Source organism: Coregonus clupeaformis, chromosome 14 (assembly GCF_020615455.1).
Source record: "Coregonus clupeaformis isolate EN_2021a chromosome 14, ASM2061545v1, whole genome shotgun sequence".
Taxonomy (NCBI): Eukaryota; Metazoa; Chordata; class Actinopteri; order Salmoniformes; family Salmonidae; genus Coregonus; species Coregonus clupeaformis.
The window spans coordinates 35,629,886-35,653,429 of record NC_059205.1 but is presented as its reverse complement, the minus strand read 5'-3'; the positions used below and the strand labels follow the sequence as shown (position 1 = coordinate 35,653,429).

At 43.8% G+C, this 23,544-nt stretch overlaps 1 protein-coding gene across 2 annotated transcripts in view; it reads right to left on the bottom strand.

The window, feature by feature from the left end:
- Positions 1 to 344: 344 nt before the first annotated feature.
- The window catches only part of LOC121580968 (solute carrier family 12 member 7-like), a 95,401-nt gene continuing 72,201 nt past the window's right edge, over positions 345 to 23,544 (bottom strand). Inside the window, exons 12-26 of one of the 2 annotated variants that reach the window (XM_041896208.2) lie at positions 23,159 to 23,333; positions 22,915 to 23,033; positions 18,858 to 18,956; positions 18,449 to 18,568; positions 18,025 to 18,129; positions 15,439 to 15,607; positions 9,388 to 9,583; positions 8,886 to 9,055; positions 8,498 to 8,629; positions 8,297 to 8,404; positions 7,634 to 7,768; positions 6,613 to 6,788; positions 6,183 to 6,197; positions 5,287 to 5,420; positions 345 to 883 (exon numbers count right to left, since the gene is read on the bottom strand). In XM_041896208.2, coding sequence (XP_041752142.1) covers positions 792 to 883; positions 5,287 to 5,420; positions 6,183 to 6,197; positions 6,613 to 6,788; positions 7,634 to 7,768; positions 8,297 to 8,404; positions 8,498 to 8,629; positions 8,886 to 9,055; positions 9,388 to 9,583; positions 15,439 to 15,607; positions 18,025 to 18,129; positions 18,449 to 18,568; positions 18,858 to 18,956; positions 22,915 to 23,033; positions 23,159 to 23,333 — 1,945 coding nt within the window. In that variant the 3' untranslated portion in view covers positions 345 to 791. The remainder of the gene's footprint in view (positions 884 to 5,286; positions 5,421 to 6,182; positions 6,198 to 6,612; positions 6,789 to 7,633; positions 7,769 to 8,296; positions 8,405 to 8,497; positions 8,630 to 8,885; positions 9,056 to 9,387; positions 9,584 to 15,438; positions 15,608 to 18,024; positions 18,130 to 18,448; positions 18,569 to 18,857; positions 18,957 to 22,914; positions 23,034 to 23,158; positions 23,334 to 23,544) is intronic. The other variant, XM_041896209.2, reaches the window with a different exon arrangement.

Sequence of the window (23,544 nt, the reverse complement as noted above, 5' to 3'; positions counted from 1 at the left end):
TTTTGGTCTACGCAACCACTTATGTCGCATATGCCCAGGGCCGGGCCTGCCAAATGGCACCCTATTTCCGATACAGTGCATTACATTTGACCATAGAGCTCGTCAAAAGTAGTGCACTACAGGACAAGTGGCTCGCTCACCTGGGATTTAAAAACACCCGTCTACTATCTGGACTTACAAGCTACATCCCATATCAGCTAGACTAGACCACACTCCACTACAGCACTTTCCCAAACTCAGTCCTCAGGACCCCAAGGGGTGCACGTTTTGTTTCTTCCCCTAACACTACACAGCTGATTCAAATGATCAAAGCTTAATGATTACTTGTTTATTTGAATCAGCTGTGTAGTGCTAGTGCAGAAAACTAAACGTACACCCCTTGGGGTCCCGAGGACCGAGTTTGGGAAACCCTGGACTAGACCATACTCCACTAGAGCCCTGAGCCATGCCATCCGAGGACATCTCTATCTATCCTAATATCATTACTTATGCACTTTGTTCTACTGAAATAATTCCTATTCCTAACGACTGACATAGAAAACCTGAATGGAAGACAATAAGAAATGGAAAGGGAAGATGATCCAGAGTGCCCTCTGTTGTCCTCCAGTCAGCAGCAGTGTGTGCTTAGTCTGCTCCGAGGGAGGCGGCAGCCCCCTACTGTCCTCCCATACTATAGGGGGCGCCTCACTCCTCTCCTGGCACTGTGGTGGAGGCCGAGGCCCAGCCATTCGTTCCAGATGGCCCCGCCGGAGGCTCTGAGGCTGCACCATGCCCGCCCGTGTCTTCTGGCGTTAGGAATAGATGGTTATCACCTCCCTGCCTCCGCCGCGTACCAGTAGCACCCGGTCCAGGCCGTCCATAAGAACCTCCAGAAACTCCATGTCTACAGGCCATGGGCTCAAGGAGAAACAACTGCATAGACACTGATGTGGAAGAGTACTAATGGTACAGTGATTTCAAATGTCAAAAGTAAAAGTAATGGGGGCAATAACCTAAAAGTCTGGAATTTTACAAGCAGTTCCTCATCAACAGTTCATGCCTATGTACAGTGCCGTCCGTGAAAAAGTATTTGCCCCTTTTCAGATTCTCTATATTTGCATATTCTTAACACTGAATGTTATCAGATCTTCAACCAAAACCTAATATTGAATAAAGCGAACCTGAGTGAACAAATAACACATTTGTATACTTATTTCATTTATTTAATTAGAAAAGTTATGCAACACTAGTGCTGAGCGATTAATGGAAATGTTGGTTATTTTTTCTTTTTTAAACAACTAATTGACCAACGTCAGTTGAATTATTTGAATTCCATTTCATTCTTTTTTTTCTGTGAGCTCAATGTGCACATTGCGCAGTTTCTCTAGAGATAAATCAGATCAAGGCCCGAACTGTGCAATGTAGTAGGGAGTTTAAGTTTCCAACACCACTTCAAATTAGTGGATTCTGCCATTTCAGCCACACCCGTTGCTGACAGGTGTATAAAATCGAGCACACAGCCATGCAATCTCCATAGACAAACATTGGCTGTAGAATGGCCTTATTGAAGAGCTCAGTGACTTTCAACGTGGCACCGTCATAGGATGCCACCTTTCCAACAAGTCAGTTTGTCAAACTTCTGCCCTGCTAGAGCTGCCCCGGTCAACTGTAAGTGCTGTTATTGTGAAGTGGAAAGGTCTAGGAGCAACAACGGCTCAACCGCGAATTGATAGGCCACACAAGCTCACAGAACGGGACCACCGAGTGCTGTATGCGCGTAGCGTGTAAAAATCATTAGTCCTCGGTTGCAACACTCACTACCGAGTTCCAAACTGCCTCTGGAAGCAACGTCAGCACAATAACTGTTTGTCGGGAGCTTCATGAAATGGGATTCCATGGCCGAGCAGCCGCACATAAGCCTAAGATCACCATGCGCAATGCCAAGCGTAGGCTGTAGTGGTGTAAAGCTTGCTGCCATTGGACTCTGGAAACACGTTCTCTGAAGTAATGAATCATGATTCACCATCTGGCAGTCCGACGGACGAATCTGGCCAGATTCCATGAGAATCCTACCTGCCCCAATGCATAGTGGCAACTAAAAAGTTTGGTGGAGGAGAAATAATGGTCTGGGGCTGTTTTTCATGGTTCGGGCTAGGCCCCTAAGTTCCAGTGAAAGGAAATCTTAACGCTACAGCACACAATGACATTCTAGAAGATTCTGTGCTTCCATCTTTGTGGCAACAGTTTGGGGAAGGCCCTTTCCTGTTTCACATGACAATGCCCCTGTTTACAAAGGGAGTTCCATACAGAAACGGTTTGTCGAGATTGGTGTGGAAGAACTTGACTGGCCTGCATAGAGCCCTGACCTCAACCCCATCGAACACCTTTGGGATGAATTGGAACGCCGACTGTGAGCCAGGCCTAATCGCCCAACATCAGTGCCTGACCTCACTAATGCTCTTGTGGCTGAAAGGAAGCAAGTCACCACACCAATGTTCCAACATCTAGTGGAAAGCCTTCCCAGAAGAGTGGAGACTGTTATAGCAGCAAAGGGGGACCAACTCCATATTAATGCCCATTATTTTGGAATGAGATGTTCGACGAGCAGGTGTCCACATACTTTTGGTCATGTAGTGTAGTTTAGCGCAGAAAACGTGGTAATTAACAACAATGATCATAATCCATTGCGCGCCTACTTGTCTGGTCTGTGTGTTTCTTTTACAACTGCTACAGTGGGGGAAAAAAGTATTTAGTCAGCCACCAATTGTGCAAGTTCTCCCACTTAAAAAGATGAGAGAGGCATGTAATTCTCATCATAGGTACACGTCAACTATGACAGACAAAATGAGAAAAAAAAATCCAGAAAATCACATTTGTAGGATTTTTTATGAATTTATTTGCAAATTATGGTGGAAAATAAGTATTTGGTCAATAACAAAAGTTTCTCAATACTTTGTTATATACCCTTTGTTGGCAATGACACAGGTCAAACGTTTTCTGTAAATCTTCACAAGGTTTTCACACACTGTTGCTGGTATTTTGGCCCATTCCTCCATGCAGATCTCCTCTAGAGCAGTGATGTTTTGGGGCTGTCGCTGGGCAACACGGACTTTCAACTCCCTCCAAAGATTTTCTATGGGGTTGAGATCTGGAGACTGGCTAGGCCACCCAGGACCTTGAAATGCTTCTTACGAAGCCACTCCTTCGTTGCCCGGGCGGTGTGTTTGGGATCATTGTCATGCTGAAAGACCCAGCCACGTTTCATCTTCAATGCCCTTGCTGATGGAAGGAGGTTTTCACTCAAAATCTCACGATACATGGCCCCATTCATTCTTTCCTTTACACGGATCAGTCGTCCTGGTCCCTTTGCAGAAAAACAGCCCCAAAGCATGATGTTTCCACCCCCATGCTTCACAGTAGGTATGGTGTTCTTTGGATGCAACTCAGCATTCTTTGTCCTCCAAACATGACGAGTTGAGTTTTTACCAAAAAAGTTATATTTTGGTTTCATCTGACCATATGACATTCTCCCAATCCTCTTCTGGATCATCCAAATGCACTCTAGCAAACTTCAGACGGGCCTGGACATGTACTGGCTTAAGCAGGGGGACACGTCTGGCACTGCAGGATTTGAGTCCCTGGTGGCGTAGTGTGTTACTGATGGTAGGCTTTGTTACTTTGGTCCCAGCTCTCTGCAGGTCATTCACTAGGTCCCCCCGTGTGGTTCTGGGATTTTTGCTCACCGTTCTTGTGATCATTTTGACCCCACGGGGTGAGATCTTGCGTGAAGCCCCAGATCGAGGGAGATTATCAGTGGTCTTGTATGTCTTCCATTTCCTAATAATTGCTCCCACAGTTGATTTCTTCAAACCAAGCTGCTTACCTATTGCAGATTCAGTCTTCCCAGCCTGGTGCAGGTCTACAATTTGGTTTCTGGTGTCCTTTGACAGCTCTTTGGTCTTGGCCATAGTGGAGTTTGGAGTGTGACTGTTTGAGGTTGTGGACAGGTGTCTTTTATACTGATAACAAGTTCAAACAGGTGCCATTAATACAGGTAACGCGTGGAGGACAGAGGAGCCTCTTAAAGAAGAAGTTACAGGTCTGTGAGAGCCAGAAATCTTGCTTGTTTGTAGGTGACCAAATACTTATTTTCCACCATAATTTGCAAATAAATTCATAAAAAATCCTACAATGTGATTTTCTGGATTTTTTTCCCTCAATTTGTCTGTCATAGTTGACGTGTACCTATGATGAAAATTACAGGCCTCTCTCATCTTTTTAAGTGGGAGAACTTGCACAATTGGTGGCTGACTAAATACTTTTTTTCCCCACTGTATGTTAGGTTAGTGTGGGACACAGAGAGAATAGAGAAGAATGAACAAACGAGAGGGATAGAGAGCAGTTGCTTCGCGAGGTATCTCTACCTGAAAATACATGATCTGTGATTGATAGTTGGTATTCAGCAGTCATAAAAGTATGCCTGAAATAGTGATGGGTCCAGTTATGTCAGGCGAAAACCCTGCGTTCCACAATAAGCTCCTCATACCAACAGTCAAGCATGGTGGTGGTGGTGTGATGGTTTGGGGATGCTTTGCTGCCTCAGGACCTGGACAACTTGCCATCATTGAAGGAACCATGAATTATGCTCTGTATAGTAGAATTCTACAGGAGAATGTCATGCCATCTGTCCGTGAGCTGAAGCGCAACTGGGTCATGCAACAAGACAATGATCCAAAACACACAAGAAATTCTACATCAGAATGGCTGAAAAGCAACAAATATAACGTTTTGAAATGGCCTAGTCAAAGTCCAGACCGAAATCCAATTGAGATGTTGTAGCAGGACCTGAAACGAGCAGTTCTGCATGGAAGAGTGGGCCAAAATTCCTCCACAGCAATTTGAGACTGATCAACATCTATAGGAAGCGTTTGGTTGCAGTCATTGCAGCTAAAGGTGGCACAACCAGCTATTGAATGTAGGGGGGTAAATGCTTTTTCACACAGGGGCATTGGGTGTTGCTTAACATTGTTTAATAAATAAATAAGTATCACATTTTTGTGTTATTTGTTCACTCAGGTTTCCTTTATCTAATATTAGGTTTTGGTTGAAGATCTGATAACATTCAGTGTAATAAATATGCAAAAATTTAGAAAACATAAATGGGGAAAATACTTTTTTCACAGCACTGTACATCAGTTTAGCTTCAGTCCCTCTCAGTCTATATATTACTGTAAGATGATACTGACTCAGCCAGTGGACACTCAGTTATCCAGTTCAGTGTATACTAGTGGTTTAAAAAAAGGATACAATTCTCGTCACCACCCTTGTTTTTGGGCGGACCAGGCATGTTCAGCAGCACCAGCTGAGCTCCCTGGGATTTGTTTACCACAACCTCATTCAACTTAACCGCGGTGTGCATCCTCCGCACGTTAGACTGGTTCCTACAAAATAACAGGTTAAACTCAAGAATAACAACTCTTAAATGTCTTCTACTTGGACTGAGTCCCAAATGGCACCCTATATAGTGCACTACATTTGACCAGAGCCTGACAGGCCCTGGTCAAATGTAGTGCATTATATAAGGAATAGGTTGCAATTTGGGATGCAATGTATGCCTTCTATCCCACTACAGGATGCTATTATAAACATGACATCACACCAGTCATAAGCATTCGTGATAAGTGACTTGACGGCATCATGACAAAATTGTAATCACAAAAATGGACAGTAAGCCAATTAGCTACCCTAAGTCATGTATACCGAATGCCTCCATAGACATGCTACAGTATAGTCATACTATAGATTATATTGATATAACATGGTTCATGGTTGAATATGTCAGGAGTTATGTAATGTTGATACTGCATGTAACAGTAGGCTTAAAAAATAAAATCTAGTTAAGGAATATTGTAGGTAGAAGTAATTGTATGATAGAAGAACTTTGATTTTCCATTAATAACAATATCACGCCTCACTTACCTAAGCATCAAGGCATATTTGTTATATCATTATAAGCATATATAAAATAGTCTAGGTAAGTTAGGCAATGTTACAGATGCAGAGTGAATGTTATATTTTCCAAGTAAATCAACTGAGAGATGAATATACATGCTGTTAGAAGAGGAGGAGAGAAACACACACACACACACACACACACACACACACACACACACACAGTTAAGAGTAAGGGAAACTTCACTTACAGACTCTCCCACTCTCTAGAAGCGAGGAAACAAAACAAAACATAGAATGACTTAGGTATGTTTACAATATATACATCTCACCATGGTTAATCACACATTTCACACACAAATAAGAGATTAATGACAGGTTATTCACTAGTCCGAACATCCTGAGAACATTGTAGTTCAGGTCAAGGTGCATCACACTCTGTCTAGATATTTCAAGTATGTAACAGTACTATTGCTTTTGTAGCCATTATTCTATATGTGCACTAGACAGGTGCATCTATGGATTGTGTAGTTTCTGTTGGCAGTGCCAATACCGTATTCACACTACCATAACCAGGCCAGTGCAAAACAGCAAGACTCAGTTCGACTCAGTAGTGTGAAAGGGGCATGTCTGACTGCGTGCTGCAGTGTGAGCCTGAGGCCTTTAGAGGGAGATACCTACGGTTTCATATTGAAGAGATCCTTCACGCCCAAGTTCGGCTCGCCGCGTTTACGGTTCCTCTCGGCGATCAGCTTGTCTTTGGTCCAGGTCATGTGGACACAGTGGTCGGGCGTGGCGGTAGATGTGTCATTGAGGTTGGCGTGGGACTTGGTGCCCAGCTTAGTGATCAGCTGAGCCTGGGGAATAACAACACTGGTGTCACTACAGACCAAGGCAGGATGCTAAACAAAGTGGTGCCTCCTGTCAGATAGGATCAGGAGGCTGGCACAACTGTAGAATGGAGACTATCCTTATGTTTTGCATTATTGGCAAGAATGATAATGTTACTCCAAGCAATAGATTCAAAATGGATTATGGAAGACATTCTCATGGTTGCATTGCTTCATCTGTCTCCTCCATGGAAAAGGCATGAAATATTACTGTACATTTCAATGCTTCAACATTAAAATAACAAAGCACCATACAAACAATGCATGACATAGAAATAATAAAGTGTACTATAGCAAACAATAATAAAAAACATATTACAAATAAGTGAAGATGAAAAATGGAAATGATGGAAAAGATTAGGAAAAATGCGATTACATTTCTAATCCAAGTTGAAGTTGGAGGTTTGGGGTTGGCGGTTTTTCCAGCGTACCAAGAACGTTCTAAGTTTTTAGTTCTAAGAAGATTGTTTTAAAAATATCTAAGTGTAATACCTGCTACAAAGTTACTGAGCCGATAACTCTCAGGTAAATTGATGCAGGAGTAGGGTGACAATGACGCTGAGAGGACCACAGCCATAGAAATCCTATAATGCAGTTCTATTTCATTAATTTGCCACAGCCATATTCATTCAGGGTAATGCTTCGGGGTACTGCTTCCAGAAATGCATACAGTATTGACAAAAAAATCCTTAATAGCTGTGGCTCTGTCCATGTCAGATACATGCATGAGGATGGGCTAGAGGGTGGAGTGGGAGAGGGAGATGCTTATGGGATGGTTCTGAGGCAGACACATCACATGGCTGCTGGGCTACCTCCTCATCCTCCCGTATGTCCATGGATATGGACAGGCTTGGGACCTGTAGTGTGTTTGGGGCCTGTAGTGTCTCCACCACGGATGATTTCTTCCTCTTGATGGAGTTACGCGACTCGTCTGTGATGCTCTGAATCTGAAGCCCAACCCAATGCGAGCCCAGAACATCCAACACAGCAGCAGCAAATCAGGACAGGCCAAAATGGCACAACAGTCGATCCATATTACGAGTCACAAACAACAAGGAAGTAAAGAACTACTGTAACAGGAAAAAACACAGATATAATCTATCCTGTGTGTGAAGTACAATCTTTGTCCCTGTCTTTGATTTAAACATTGTGCATAGGCCTACAGATAACATTCAAAGCAGTGATCATGTGTTTGCTTGTCAATATAATTATGTTTTGTCCACTATTGAACCACCTGGTTATACCACAGGAGGCTCCTGAGGGGAGGACGGCTTATAATTATGGCTGGAATGGAGTGAATGGAATGGTATTAAACACATGGAAACCATGTGTTTGATGAGTCTGATACCATTCCATTGATTCCATTCCAGCCATTACTTTGAGCCTGTCCTCCCCAATTAAGGTACCTTCAACCTCCTGTGGGTTACACAGTGTTACGGTTAAACAGAGCCTGACAGAGTTGAACATCACATTACCTCTCTCTCCCTCTCGGTCCTGGACAGCTGCATCTGTTTCAGCATCTGAGAGCGCTGCTCCATCACCAGGGTCTTCTCATAGGTGAAGGCTGCAATGTCACTATCGTGCTGAGGACAGAAATACAAAAAAATACTTGACAAATGCTTTCTTATTGATACTATAGCAAGTATGATTGATTAAGTGTGACTGTAGCTGCTTACCATCTCCACCACCTCCACTACAGCATTGAGACGGAGGTGATACAGGAACATCTGCAGGTCCTTCTTCATCTGAATACTGTTGTCATCCATCTGAGCCACGGTGAAGATACGCATCTTACACTTCCTCCATACCTAGGACAGACAAGGACATGGAAAAGAGAGACAGAAAAGAGGAAAGAAACTATGCGTGTCAGTGAAACTGTTCTAAATGCTTAAATGCTAATAGTGCTTCAGTCTAATATCAGTTGTGGAAATTGTTTAATGGCCCCCTGCAATTCACTTTTTATTTTATTTTATTTTTTATCTGGCCACCATTAGAATGTAGTTGATTTTTTACAAAGCAACAGTATATAGTACCCAAAGGCATATGGTGCCAATGCCACAGTACCTTGTGTTGGCGCAGTAAGAAAGGCAGCAGCATGAGAAGACCTCCATCATGGACAATCCACCACACGTCTATGGTGCCCTCCCCCAGACGGTCCTGGTTGCTGGGGAACTTGTCAATGTTCTTAGCAACCAGCAGGGCCTGATGGGCTGACGTAGTCTCTCTCACCGTCTCTGTGGGATAAGGAGGATATTTACTGTACTGTTTGTATTATTATCAGTTCAAGAAATACACATAATTAGGGCTGACAGTTTTGACTGGTCAGGTCATTTGGTCAGGATAAAGTCTTGACCCTGCCCATAAGACATTCACTTACTAAAATGTTCACGGAACCTAAAACCAAATCTCACTAGGTAGCTAGCTAGCTTAATTTTTCAGATGTATGTGAATGTCGTCACAAGGGGCTACTTAGTATGACAAACTTGATGCTACTTAAATCAACTGTAGACTAGTATAGCAAACTATGGGGTGTACTGTGGAATATAGTAGAGTATGGTGTGCGTACCAATGAAGTTCTTCCAGGGGTAGGAGTCCTCTGCCTGTTTCCAGCCCCCAGGCCAGGCCATGAGGACGGCGTTGTGTTTCATGCCTCCCAGCCCTGCCGACTGGATCAGGTGGGAGAAACCATCCCGCAGGTTAGAGGACACCACCACGTGGCAGAAACCTTTGGTACGCTCTGCGTGCATGGCCGACTTGACGTTCTGCACCAAGAAAAGAAGACATACATCAGGAGAAAATATAAGGAAAGAGTGAAGAGGAGGATGAATGTATGGGAGAGTGAAAATAAATAGTTTCCATAAATACACTTTTTTACACTTGCAAGACACTGATAGTGGAAGAAACATTTGATGCAAGTATACTATGCAGAAAGTATGAAGGAAAATCACCCATGGTCTTTTTTTACAGAATTGTGATGTAAGTCTTTATGAACGCTTTCTAAACTTGGACATTAAGTCAAGAGTGAGGGACCAAAATAATGTTTTAACATGTGTGGCTAATAAGTGGAAACATACAGCTGACTGCAGGAATCTTTACAGAGCCAGTGGAGTTTGACATCGCAAAGCGTTTTATTGACCTCTTTGTGCTTGAATTAGACCAGTCAGTATTTATCATTGAACTTGGCCAGAGGGTAGCATGACAGAGTAAAATAACGAAATGCAGCTTTCATCAGACTGTAATCTGGGATGAGGAAGAGGATAGAGAGTGAGGTGCATAGAGAGAATCATGTAATTATGCATAAAGTTCCAACTTTATTTGTCCCAGAGGGCAATTGGCTTTGCATCAGGTAGAAAACATATAAAATCTACATGGATCACAATGATAAACAATAATACTTCACCAGTTTCACCAGTATTAATCTCTAACAGTTTGCCTCAATGATATTCCAGTGCACCCCTCTGACCTGCTAGCAGGTGGCAGAGTTCTCAGTTTTGAGATCATGAATTGAAACTCCCCAATGAGGTGAAAGCACAGGAGTAAGCCTTTTAGAGTCAGGGATAATATTGCATATACTAGCACCTGTAGTGTGCTTGCCAAAGACTCCAGCCACCCGAGACATGGACTGTTCTCGGTACCTGTGCATCAAGGCTCAGACCAACAGACTCCTAAACAGCTTCTATCCCCTGGCCATAAGAGTGATAAATGGTTAACAACTACTGCTCTCCCTCTCTCACCGACTATCCACACCGACTCTATGCCCATCCACAGGTCTTGACCCATTCAGACAAGCTACACTGCTGCTAAAATGATTAGATGTATTACTCCATTACGCGGTTGTCCATTGGTTATTGATTTTTACCATTACCATTAGTATGTATCCTGCTACTGGTCCCTATTACTACTGTTTACATGTCTATATTACCATTAGTATATTATATTTATATTTTGCTGTTACCAGTTACTTTTACAGCTGTGTTTACATGTACACTGAGTATACAAAACTTTAAGAACATATGCTCTTTCCATGACAGACTGACCAGGTGAATCCAGGTGAAAGCTATGATCCCTTATTGATGTCACTTGTTAAATCCACTTCAATCAGTGTAGATGAAGGGGAGGAAACGGGTTCAAGATGGATTTCTAAATCTAGAGAAAATTCAGACATGGATTGTGCCATTCAGAGGGTGAAAAGGCAAGACAAAATATTTAATTGCCTTTGAACGGAGTATGGTAGTAGGTGCCAGGCGCACCGGTTTGAGTGTGTCAAGAACTGCAACACTGCTATGTTTTTCACGCTCAACAGTTTCCCGTGTGTATCAAGAATGGTCCACCACCCAAAGGACATCCAGCCAACTTGACAACTATCGGAAGCATTGGAGTCAACATGGTCCAGCATCCCTGTGGAACGCTTTCGACTCCTTGTAGAGTCACGCCCAGACGAATTGCGGCTGCTCTGAGGGCAAAATAATAGAAAATAATATTTTATATTATGATCTATACTGAACAAAAATGTAAAGCGCAACATGCAACAATTTCAATGATTTTACTGAGTTACAGTTCATTTAAGGAAATCAGTCAATTGAAATAAATTCATTAGGCCCTAATCTATGGATTTCACATGACTGGGCAGGGGCACATCCATGGGTGGGCATAGGCCCACCTACTTGGGAGCCAGGCCCAGGCAATCAGAATGAGTTTTTCACCACACAAGGGCTTTATTACAGACAGAAATACTCCTCAGTTTCATCAGCTGTATGGGTGGCTGGTCTCAGATGATCCCGCAGGTGAAGAAGCCGGATGTGGAGGTCCTGGGCTGGCGTGGTTACACGTGGTCTGCGGTTATGAGTACGGTTGGACGTACTGCCAAATTCTCTAAAACGACGTTGGAGGTGGCTTATGGTAGAGAAATTAACATTAATTTCTCTGGCAACCGCTCATGCCAATTGCATGCTCCCTCAAAACTTGAGACATCTGTGGCATTGTGTTGTGTGACAAAACTGCACATTTTAGAGTGGCCTTTAATTGTCCAGAGCACAAGGTGCACTTGTGTAATGATCATGCTGTTTAAATCAGCTTCTTGATATGCTACACCTGTCAAAATTTGAGAGCAACACGTTTTCTGTGCATATGGAAATTATTTCTAGGATCTTTTATTTCAGCTCATGAAACATGGGACCAACACTTTACATGTTGTGTTTATATTTTTGTTCAGTATATATTATTATTATTATTATTATTATTTTTATCATTATTATCAGTGCATTGTTGGAAAGAGCTCTCAATGTAAGAATTTCACTGTACTGTTTTACACCGGTTGTATCCTGTGCACGTGGCAAATAAACTTTGAAAATTGAAACCTGGCTTTATAAACTGGAGATGGAGTCTCTATACTCTTTGCGTAGGTCGCTGAATTGCACCTGCTCCCAGTGAGCACAAAACACTTGTAATGTAGTGCTATGTATCATATTGGCTAGGCCTGAGAATCAGTAGCCAAGGGTGAATTTGTTGAAACTGTAGCTGTTCTGGACATGATGGAAAATTGACCTGCTAGGGGTTAACGCGTTATATGTTAAGTGTTAAATAATCAGATTACCTTTGAGTAACGGCGTAATGAAACACATTACTTTTTAAAAAAATTGGGTAATATCATCTCTCTACCGGCGTGTTATATACAGTTGAAGTCATTAAAACTAGTTTTTCAACCACTCCACACATTTCTTGTTAACAAACTATAGTTTTGGCAAGTCGGTTAGGACATCTACTTTGTGCATGACACAAGTAATTTTTCCAACAATTGTTTACAGACAGATTATTTCACTTATAATTCACTGTATCACAATTCCAGTGGGTCAGAAGTTTACATACACTAAGTTGACTGTGCCTTTAAACAGCTTGGAAAATTCCAGAAAATGATGTCATGGCTTTAGAAGCTTCTGATAGGCTAATTGACATCATTTGAGTCAATTGGAGGTGTACCTGTGGATGTATTTCAAGGCCCATCTTCAAAATCAGTGCCTCTTTGCTTGACATCATGGGAAAATCAAAAGAAATCAGCCAAGACCTCAGAAAAAGAATTGTAGACCTCCACAAGTCTGGTTCATCCTTGGGAGCAATTTCCAAACGCCTGAAGATACCACGTTCATCTGTACAAACAACAGTACGCAAGTATAAACACCATGGGACCATGCAGCCGTCATACCGCTCAGGAAGGAGACGCGTTCTGTCTCCTAGAGATGAATGTACTTTGGTGCGAAAAGTGCAAATCAATCCCAGAACAACAGCAAAGGACCTTGTGAAGATGCTGGAGGAAACAGATACAAAAGTATCTATATCCACAGTAAAATGAGTCCTATATCGACATAACCTGAAAGGCCACTCAGCAAGGAAGAAGCCACTGCTCCAAAACCGCCATAAAAAAGCCAGACTACGGTTTGCAACTGCACATGGGGACAAAGATCGTACTTTCTGGAGAAATGTCCTCTGGTCTGATGAAACAAATATAGAACTGTTTGGCCATAATGACCATCGTTATATTTGGAGGAAAAAGGGGGTTGCTTGCAAGCCGAATAACACCATCCCAACCGTGAAGCACGGGGGTGGCAGCATCATGCTGTGGGGGTGCTTTGCTGCAGGAGGGACTGGTGCACTTCACAAAATAGATGGCATCATGAGGAAGGAAAATTATGTGGATATACTGAAGCAACATCTCAAAACATCAGTCAAGAAGTTACAGCTTGGTTGCAAATGGGTCTTCCAAATGGACAATGACCCCAAGCATACTTCCAACGTTGTGGTAAAATGGCTTAAGGACAACAAAGTCAAGGTATTGGAGTGGCCATCACAAAGCGCTGACCTCAATCCTATATAACATTTGTGGGCATAACTGAAAAAGCTTGTGCGAGCAAGGAGGCCTACAAACCTGACTCAGTTACACCAGCTCTGTCAGGAGGAATGGGCCAAAATTCACCCGACTTATTGTGGGAAGCTTGTGGAAGGCTACCCGAAACGTTTGACCCAAGTTAAACAATTTAAAGGAAATGCTACCAAATACTAATTGAGTGTATGTAAACTTCTGACCCACTGGGAATGTGATGAAAGAAATAAAATATGAAATAAATCATTCTCTCTACTATTATTCTGACATTTTATATTCTTAAAATAAAGTGGTGATCCTAACTGACCTAAAACAGGGACTTGTTGTCAGGAATTGTTGTCAGGAATTGTGAATTGTGAGTTTAAATGTATTTGGCTAAGGTGTATGTAAACTTCCGACTTCAACTGTATATATATTTTTAAAGCCTTGTCTCTACCGAATTCATGCTGTAACTCGTTTCCTGTTGTCTTTTTTTTTTTTGCAATGGCCATCTCAGTCTAAGGACTTGAACCCCATTGAAGACCTGTGGTTTGAATTGAAGAGGGCAGTGCATAAGCACAGACAGAGGATATCAAGGATCTTGAAAGATTCTGTATGGAGGAATGGTCTATGATCCCTCCCAATGTGTTCTCCAATCTCATAAAACATTGTAGAAAAAGTCTCAGTGTCATTATGGAGTATTGAAAACAGGGGTGACAATTTTGACCCCTATCTTTTTGAGATTATTTTAAATGACTTTATAAACAAAATCTCTTTCTCTGAGCAATTGTATTAGTATAAAGTAATATCTAAATTATTTTGAGCATAGAATGTAGTTCAGTACTTGTATTATTTATTTTACAGTCTTTTTTGCTCATATTTATCAAGGGTGCCAATAATTATGGACCTAACTGTATGTGACTGACTGTGATAAAGGCAATGGAAAAAGAGTGTATTGTCTTTTACATAAACAAATGAACAACGCTATAGTTGATTTAATTGCATGCCGCATAGCCATACAGCCTAGGCTACTAAGCACAGTAACATAATTAAACTCAAAATATGCTATTCTCTTCTTTTGAAATACATTTTATTTGTTGCATAATGTTTCTTAAGGCCAGCCTAAACGGAAATAATAATGCATTTCTTTGTGATCGTGTATATTAAATGGATTTATTAGACTGTTAAAATAGATGCCTGCAGCATTGGTATTCGTCGAGGCCCGGCTATTCTAGTGTTAAAAAATAAAAAATATGATTTTGTGTCTGTTATATCATTAGTATTGTATCCTCTTCTACATTATTAAATTGATGGATGACCAACATGCCTCGTTGCCAAGATTCATTTGAGGATGTTTGTGAAAGAAAGTAACGCAAAAGTAATATAATGAGTATTTATTTGTATTTTTTATTTTACCTTTATTTAACTAGGCAAGTCAAATTCTTATTTACAATGACGGCCTACACCGGCCAAACCCGGACGACGCTGGGCCAATTGTGCGCCACCCTATGGGACTCCCAACCATGGCCGGTTGTACAGCCTGGAATCGAACCAGGGGGTCTGTAGTGACGCCTCAAGCACTGAGATGCAGTGCCTTAGACCACTCCGCGTTACTCTGCACAGAAAGTAATATTCATAACGTAACGCGTTACTTTGAAAGTAAGGAGTTATATGTAATATATTACTTTTTCAAGTAACGAATCCCAACACTGGATACGAATTCCCTGCCTCCATGATCATGTGATATGAGTGTCTCAGTCTCACCTGCTCTGCGCTCTTGGCCTTGGCCTCCAGGGTCATGTAGGTGCCCTCCAGCACAGAGCTGACAATGGTCAGGCCTTTCCCTGCCTTCAGCTGGGTGGTGAAGGACAGCAGACGAGGGTGTTTCACCCCCAGGTCTGAATCCAGCTTCAGTAGCACCAGTAGCTGAGGTCTGGGGGGAGAGATAAGGTAAAGTACAGTCAGTATGTGTCAATAGATAGGCATCAGGAAAAGTCCCTAAACTAGGTCACCAGACAGAACAGCAAGACAACTGTGTGTATGCTAGTCATCAGATCTACACTAGATTCTACAGTCTTCAAACTGACAATGCAGCCCATATACAGTCATGTGAAAAAGTAAGTACACCCCCTGGAAAGTTTATTTTATTTTTTACATATTTGGACAGATGGATATGTAATCTTCACTTCAACACTATTGACAGATAAATGTAACCAAATTAACAAATGACACTGAAAGATTATACTTTGCAATAATTTATTCATCAAAAATCTACAGAAATGCAATTCCATAGAGCAGAAAAGAATAAGTACACCCCTAGCTTCAATAGCTTGTGTTGCCCCCTTTGGCTGAAATAACTTAATGTAGACGTTTCTTGTAACTGTCTATCTGTCTCTTACATCGACTGGGAGAAATTTCTGCTCACTCTTCTTCCCAGTACTGCTTCAACTGTGTCATGTTCGAGGGGCTTTCTTGCATGCATGGCCCGCTTCAAGTCCCCCCCGCAGCATTTCGATAGGATTAGGATCTGGGCTTTGACATTCCATATCCCTTCATTTCCTCTCTTTGAGCCATTCTGTTGTAGCTTTGCTTTTGTGTTTTGGATCATTGTCCTGTTGCAAGATCCATGTTCAGTTCAGCTTAGCTTCAGCTTTTTGACAGATGGCCTCACATTCTCCTCAAGAATTCTCTGGTACAATATAGAATTCATGGTTGACTCAATGACAGCAAGTTGGCCAGGCCCTGAGGCAGCAAAGCAGCCCCAAACCATAATGCCACCGTCTCCCATGCTTTACGGTTGGTATGAAGTTCTTCTGTTCAAAGGCAGTGTTTCGTTTTTGCCAAACATTGCATCTGGCATTGCGGCCAAACAACTCCACCTTTGACTCATCTGTCCAGAGCACATTGTTCCAGTAGTCTTGGTCTTTACCCAGGTGTTGTCTAGCAAACATCTGTCGTGTCTTGATATTCTTTTTTGAGAGCAGAGGCTTCTTCCTTCCTGACGTCCCATGTAGGCCAAATTTGCGTCTCTTTCTGACAGTTGACTCATGCACTTCAACATTGATTGTGGCAGGAGAGGCCTGTAGATCCCTTGATGTTACCCCCTGGGGTTCTTAGAGACTTTTATGAGCATCTTTCGGTCAGCTCTTGGGCTGTATTTGGTGGGATGACCTGTCCTAGGTAGATTGCCAGTGGTCTGGAATTTTCTCAATTTATAGATGAGCCGTCGGACAGTGGAATTATGTACTTCGAATTGCTTGGAAATGGATTTGTAACCCCTCCCAGACTCATGGCCATCAATAATCTTTCTTCTGAGGGCCTCGGGTAGGTATTTTGATCTTGGCATGATGTGTTACCACACACCCATATGGTTAAGACCAAACCAGACCAAGTTTCTAATCTTTATGGAAGTTTCTCTCTAATGATTTTCTAATCATTTGCACCTGTTTTGGTGCACCTAATTCTAATTTTAGCCATTTTATGTGATGGTAAAGGTAGGGGTGTTTTAACTTTTTCCGCATAAGGAAAATGAATTTCTGTTTATTTTAATTGCATACAATTTTCAAAGTAATTTTTTTTGGTGTGATTTGTTAAATTGGGTTACCTTAAATCAATGAATCTGGTGGGAATTTAGCTCAAATATCCATGTGCCCAAATATGTAATAAAAAATTTAAAAAAAATAGAAACACCACTTTCCAGGGGGTGTACTTACTTGACTGTATGTTTTAATTTCAAAGACATTCTAAGGTTTGTATCATTCACAACTAAAGCTACCAAATAACTAAATCTAGCATATAGAACCAGTTTCAAATTATCACTTTTACGCTCAACATAGCCACTTCATATGCGCACTCGCTCTGTAATGGAAAAAATATCCTTTCTATTTTATTCAGCTAAATTCAATTATATTCTTCTTACTATAAAATCAGATAAAATAAAATAATGGCATGGGACTTATAAGCATATCATGTCAGCTAAATGAACAAGCCTACAACCTATGGCATGGAGCATAGCCAGATAACATAGGCCTACAGTAGGCCAACTCATATTCTGTTCTTCTGAAATACATTCTCTTCATATCATAATGTTTGTTTAGACCTGACTAAAATAAATAATGGAGTTATTGTGATGGTGTAAATTACATTTATTTATTAGACTTTCTAAACGTTCCAAAGGCGCACATCAGCAGCTGTATGCTTAGAGGCCTGGAGATGCTCAATGTGTTTATGTTAGGAGGGGGATTATTTAACATACTCTTTGAAGAGGCAGAGTTTTATCATCACTACACTTTGGCCCTTAGTCCAGGAGTCATCCCCACCCTACGCTCTACACTGTTCTCAGCCTCTCACCTCCAGTTCTTAGTGTGTGTTGGCACCTCCTCCAGGCGGATCAGAGCATAGCGAGCAGCGTTCAGGGACAGACCTCTGATCCCGTCTCCCCACTCCTTCATTGCCCTGAGAGGAAAAAGAGATCAGGTAGTGGGTTAAAAAAGGCAGAAACACTATAGGATTTCAGAGATCTCACACATTAGGTAACAAAAGCAATGCACCAAACTGTAACCAAACTGAAGCCAATTATAACACAGAGTCGAGAACATGGGTTAAAGAAAGGGTGGGACATGCGTAGAGATGTATGATACTGTGTTATATTTTATTGTGTGGGGAATGGGCACACTACATAAAAGCTGTTAGTCACACATTTAAGGACCACAACCAATGTAATTACAATACAGTACAATGTTATTGAGCTGTTATTGGGAAACCAAACTCTTACCCTCTGTACTCAATGTACTTATAGATGCATCCAGCGATGGACATGGCTAGCAGGGCATAGTACCAGGAGGAGATGAACATGAGGGAGAGACAGAGACTCATCCCCAGGAATGACAGAGTCCTGCAGGGACCAGAGAACAGGACAACAGGGGCTTATTGATTGGCCTTATTGTTTGGCTAGACATTAGGTCAGTGTTCCTTAGTCCTGGTCTTTCTTGGACATCTACTTTTATACCATACAAACACTAACACACCTGATTTAATTAATCAAGGGCTTGATGATTAGTTGATTGGGTGAATCAGGTGGGTTAGTGCTTTGTTGAAAAAAACACCTGCACTCCTTGTGGGTCCAAAGGTCCAGAATGGAATATAATAGCATTTGGTGCTTTTGGAATGAGAAATGAACTCACCAGTGGTAGAACTTAAACCTGGGCCTCCAGTTGGGAGTTCGTAGCAGTGTCTGGACGGCACAGGCTAGGTTGACAAACAGGTAGCACATCAGGAAAAACCTGAAACCCATCCCCACAGAAAAGACAAAGAAAAGTGACTTACTTCAGACCAACAGGCCTTTTAAAAGGGCAATGAGAGGTAGGATTCACAGAGGAGAAAGGATTGGGATTTCCCTTGCAATTCAAACAATACTCAGGTACAGTGAGGGAAAAAAGTATTTGATCCCCTGCTGATTTTGTATGTTTGCCCACTGACAAAGAAATGATCAGTCTATAATTGTCACGCTCGTCTACCAATGAGGAGGACCAAGGCGCAGCGTTGAATGCGAACATTTTATTTTATCAAGATGATCATACGATCAAAACAACAAAAACGAAACGTGACGTCCCTGGTTACATAAACCAACAAACACGGAACAAGAAACAACAACACAAAGTGAAAAGACCGATAGTTAAATATGGCTCCCAATCAGAGACAACCAGCTGTCACTCGTTGCCTCTGATTGGGAGTCACTCAGCCCAACATAGAAAATCAAACATAGAATACACACCCTGGCTCAACATAACATTGTCCCCAGAGCCAGGGCGTGACAGTACCCACCCCTAAAGGCGCGGACTCCGACCGCGCCAACTAAATCCCACAGGGGAGGGACCGGGTGGGCACTCCGCCTTGGCGGCGGATCCGGCTCCGGGCCTGATCCCCACTCCCTCTCCAACCCCCCAAAGTACCCCTGGTCCGGTCTGGCCCCGCTGGCCGGAGCCGGACTGACGACACGCACCCCTGGCTTTGTGCGTGGAGCAGGAATGGACCGGACAGGGCTGACGAAACGCACCACAGACTTGGTGCGGGGAGCAGGAATGGGCCGGACTGGGCTGGCGACGCGCACCACAGACTTGGTGCGGAGAGCAGGAACGGGCCGGACAGGGCTGACGAAACGCACCACAGACTTGGTGCGGAGAGCAGGCACGGGCCGTGCCGGACTGATGACGCACACCACTGGCTTGGTGCGGGGAGCTTGGATGGGCCGGACTGGGCTGGCGACGCACCCCGTAGGCTTGGTGCGTGGAGCAGGGACTGGCCGGACCGGGCTGACGACGCGCACCACTGACTTGGTGCGGGGAGCTTGGATGGGCCGGACTGGGCTGGCGACGCGCACCACCGACTTGGTGCGGAGAGCAGGAACGGGCCAGACAGGGCTGACGAAACGCACCACAGACTTGGTGCGGGGAGTAGGAACGGGCCGGACAGGGCTGACGAAACGCACCACAGACTTGGTGCGGGGAGCAGGAATGGGCCGGACTGGGCTGGCGACGCGCACCATAGACTTGTGCGGAGAGCAGGAACGCTGCGCACCATAGACTTGGGCGGAGAGCGGCACGGGCCGTGCCGGACTGACGACGCACACCACTGGCTTGGTGCGGGGAGCTTGGATGGGCCGGACTGTACTGGGGACACACACCACTGGCCCTACACCGGGATCTGGAACGGGCCGGACCGGACTGGCAACACACGCCAGTACCTCTCGCCGTGCCTCTACTTCCTCCATCCCCTCTTCGACCAGTGGCCCCCGTAACCCGGCGGCCTCCTCTGGCAACCCACTGGACCGCTCTATCGCGGCCTCCTGCTGGTCCGACGTCGTGAGCCCCCCCCTAAAATTTTTCTGGGGGTCTCTCCTCCCCGTGGGCCAGGCCTCCATCATTCTCGCCCACCTCTCGCTCCTCTGTCTCCAACCCTCGTCACTCAGCTCCTCAATGGGCTTGACCCAGTCGAAGCTGCCACGGAGATCTATTAGCGATGGCTCCTGGACACGCTGCTTGGTCTGGTCTTGGTGGTTTCTTCTGTCACGCTCGTCTACCAATGAGGAGGACCAAGGCGCAGCGTTGAATGCGAACATTTTATTTTATCAAGATGATCATACGATCAAAACAACAAAAACGAAACGTGACGTCCCTGGTTACATAAACCAACAAACACGGAACAAGAAACCACAACACAAAGTGAAAAGACCGATAGTTAAATATGGCTCCCAATCAGAGACAACCAGCTGTCACTCGTTGCCTCTGATTGGGAGTCACTCAGCCCAACATAGAAAATCAAACATAGAATACACACCCTGGCTCAACATAACATTGTCCCCAGAGCCAGGGCGTGACAATAATTTTAAATGGTAGGTTTATTTGAACAGTGAGAGACAGAATAACAACAAAAAAATCCAGAAAAACACATAAATTGATTTGCATTTTAATGAGGGAAATAAGTATTTGACCCCCTCTCAATCAGAAAGATTTCTGGCTCCCAGGTGACTAAAAGGGAGTGCTCCTAATCTCAGCTTATTACCTGTATAAAAGACACCTGTCCACAGAAGCAATCAATCAATCAGATTCCAAACTCTCCACCATGGCCAAGACCAAAGAGCTCTCCAAGGATGTCAGGGACAAGATTGTAGACCTACACAAGGCTGGAATGGGCTACAAGACCATCGCCAAGCAGCTTGGTGAGAAGGTGACAACAGTTGGTGCGATTATTCGCAAATGGAAGAAACACAAAATAACTGTCAATCTCCCTCGGCCTGGGGCTCCATGCAAGATCTCACCTCGTGGAGTTGCAATGATCATGAGAACGGTGAGGAATCAGCCCAGAACAACACGGGAGGATCTTGTCAATGATCTCAAGGCAGCTGGGACCATAGTCACCAAGAAAACAATTGGTAACACACTACGCCGTGAAGGACTGAAATCCTGCAGCGCCCGCAAGGTCCCCCTGCTCAAGAAAGCACGTATACAGGGCCGTCTGAAGTTTGCCAATGAACATCTGAATGATTCAGAGGAGAACTGGGTGAAAGTGTTGTGGTCAGATGAGACCAAAATGGAGCTCTTTGGCATCAACTCAACTCGCCGTGTTTGGAGGAGGAGGAATGCTGCCTATGACCCCAAGAACACTATCCCCCACCGTCAAACATGGAGGTGGAAACATTATGCTTTGGGGGTGTTTTTCTGCTAAGGACAACATCAAAGGGACGATGGACGGGGCCATGTACCGTCAAATTTTGGGTGAGAACCTCCTTCCCTCAACCAGGGCATTGAAAATGGGTCGTGGATGGGTATTCCAGCATGACAATGACCCAAAACACACGGCCAAGGCAACAAAGGAGTGGCTCAAGAAGAAGCACATTAAGGTCATGGAGTGGCCTAGCCAGTCTCCAGACCTTAATCCCATAGAAAATCTGTGGAGGGAGCTGTTCGAGTTGCCAAACGTCAGCCTCGAAACCTTAATGACTTGGAGAAGATCTGCAAAGAGGAGTGGGACAAAATCCCTCCTGAGATGTGTGCAAACCTGGTGGCCAACTACAGGAAACGTCTGACCGCTGTGATTGCCAACAAGGGTTTTGCCACCAAGTACTAAGTCACGTTTTGCAGAGGGGTCAAATACTTATTTCCCTCATTAAAATGCAAATCAATTTATAACATTTTTGACATGAGTTTCTCTGGATTTTTTTGTTATTATTCTGTCTCTCACTGTTCAAATAAACCTACCATTAAAATTATAGACTGATCATTACATTTACATTTTAGTCATTTAGCAGACGCTCTCATCCAGAGCGACTTACAGTTAGCGCATACATTATTTTATCGAACCCACAACCCTGGCGTTGCAAACGCCATGCTCTACCAACTGAGCTACATCCCCTGCCGGCCATTCCCTCCCCTACACTGGACGACGCTGGGCCAATTGTGCGCCGCCCCATGGGTCTCCCGGTCGCGGCCGGCTACAACAGAGCCTGGATTCGAACTCAGGATCATGTCTTTGTCAGTGGGCAAACGTGGAAAATCAGCAGGGGATCAAATACTTTTTTCCCCTCACTGTAAGCACTATAGAATTCATGAAGTAAAAAACAAAACAAAATAAACAACTGAAACACCTGACACAAACTCACATTTGGTAGATTTACACACAGACCGTGAAGAAAATAAATACTCGCATTGAGGCAAGATTATTCACAATGAGCGAAACACTCACATTGAGAGAATGGGGGCAACAGCATCCAGTGATGCAATGAGGATTCCAATCTCACAGATCCCAGCAGTCATCAAGAGGGCCCAGGTAGGTTCCCCATTGGCTTTACCATGACCAAACACCTAAAGGGAGAGAGAGAGAGAGAGAGAGAGAGAGAGAGAGAGAGAGAGAGAGAGAGAGAGACTAGCTGAAGTGTTTCTGTTGTCCAGATGCAATAGCAAGGACAGAGTCTATAGGACCTTCTTACCTGCAGGAAGGGGACGATCCCATCGCGTGCTATGGCCTGCAACAGGCGAGGGGCGCCGGTGAGACTCTGCAGCCCTGCCCCACAGCAGGAGAAGAAGGAGCCAATCACGATTACCCACGGAGAAGGCCATGCCAGAGTTCCAATCACCAAGTTCTTCTTAACCGAGTCCCCAAATCTGTAGCAGAAACACACACAGTTGAATGTTATACAAACACAGGTACTGTATAGGGAGGAGGTCAGAGACCTGGCCGTGTGGTGCCAGGATAACAACCTCTCCCTCAACGTGACCAAGACAAAGGAGATGATTGTGGACTACAGGAAAAAAAAGAGGACTGAGCACGCCCCCATTCTCATCGACGGGGCTGTAGTGGAACAGGTTGAGAGCT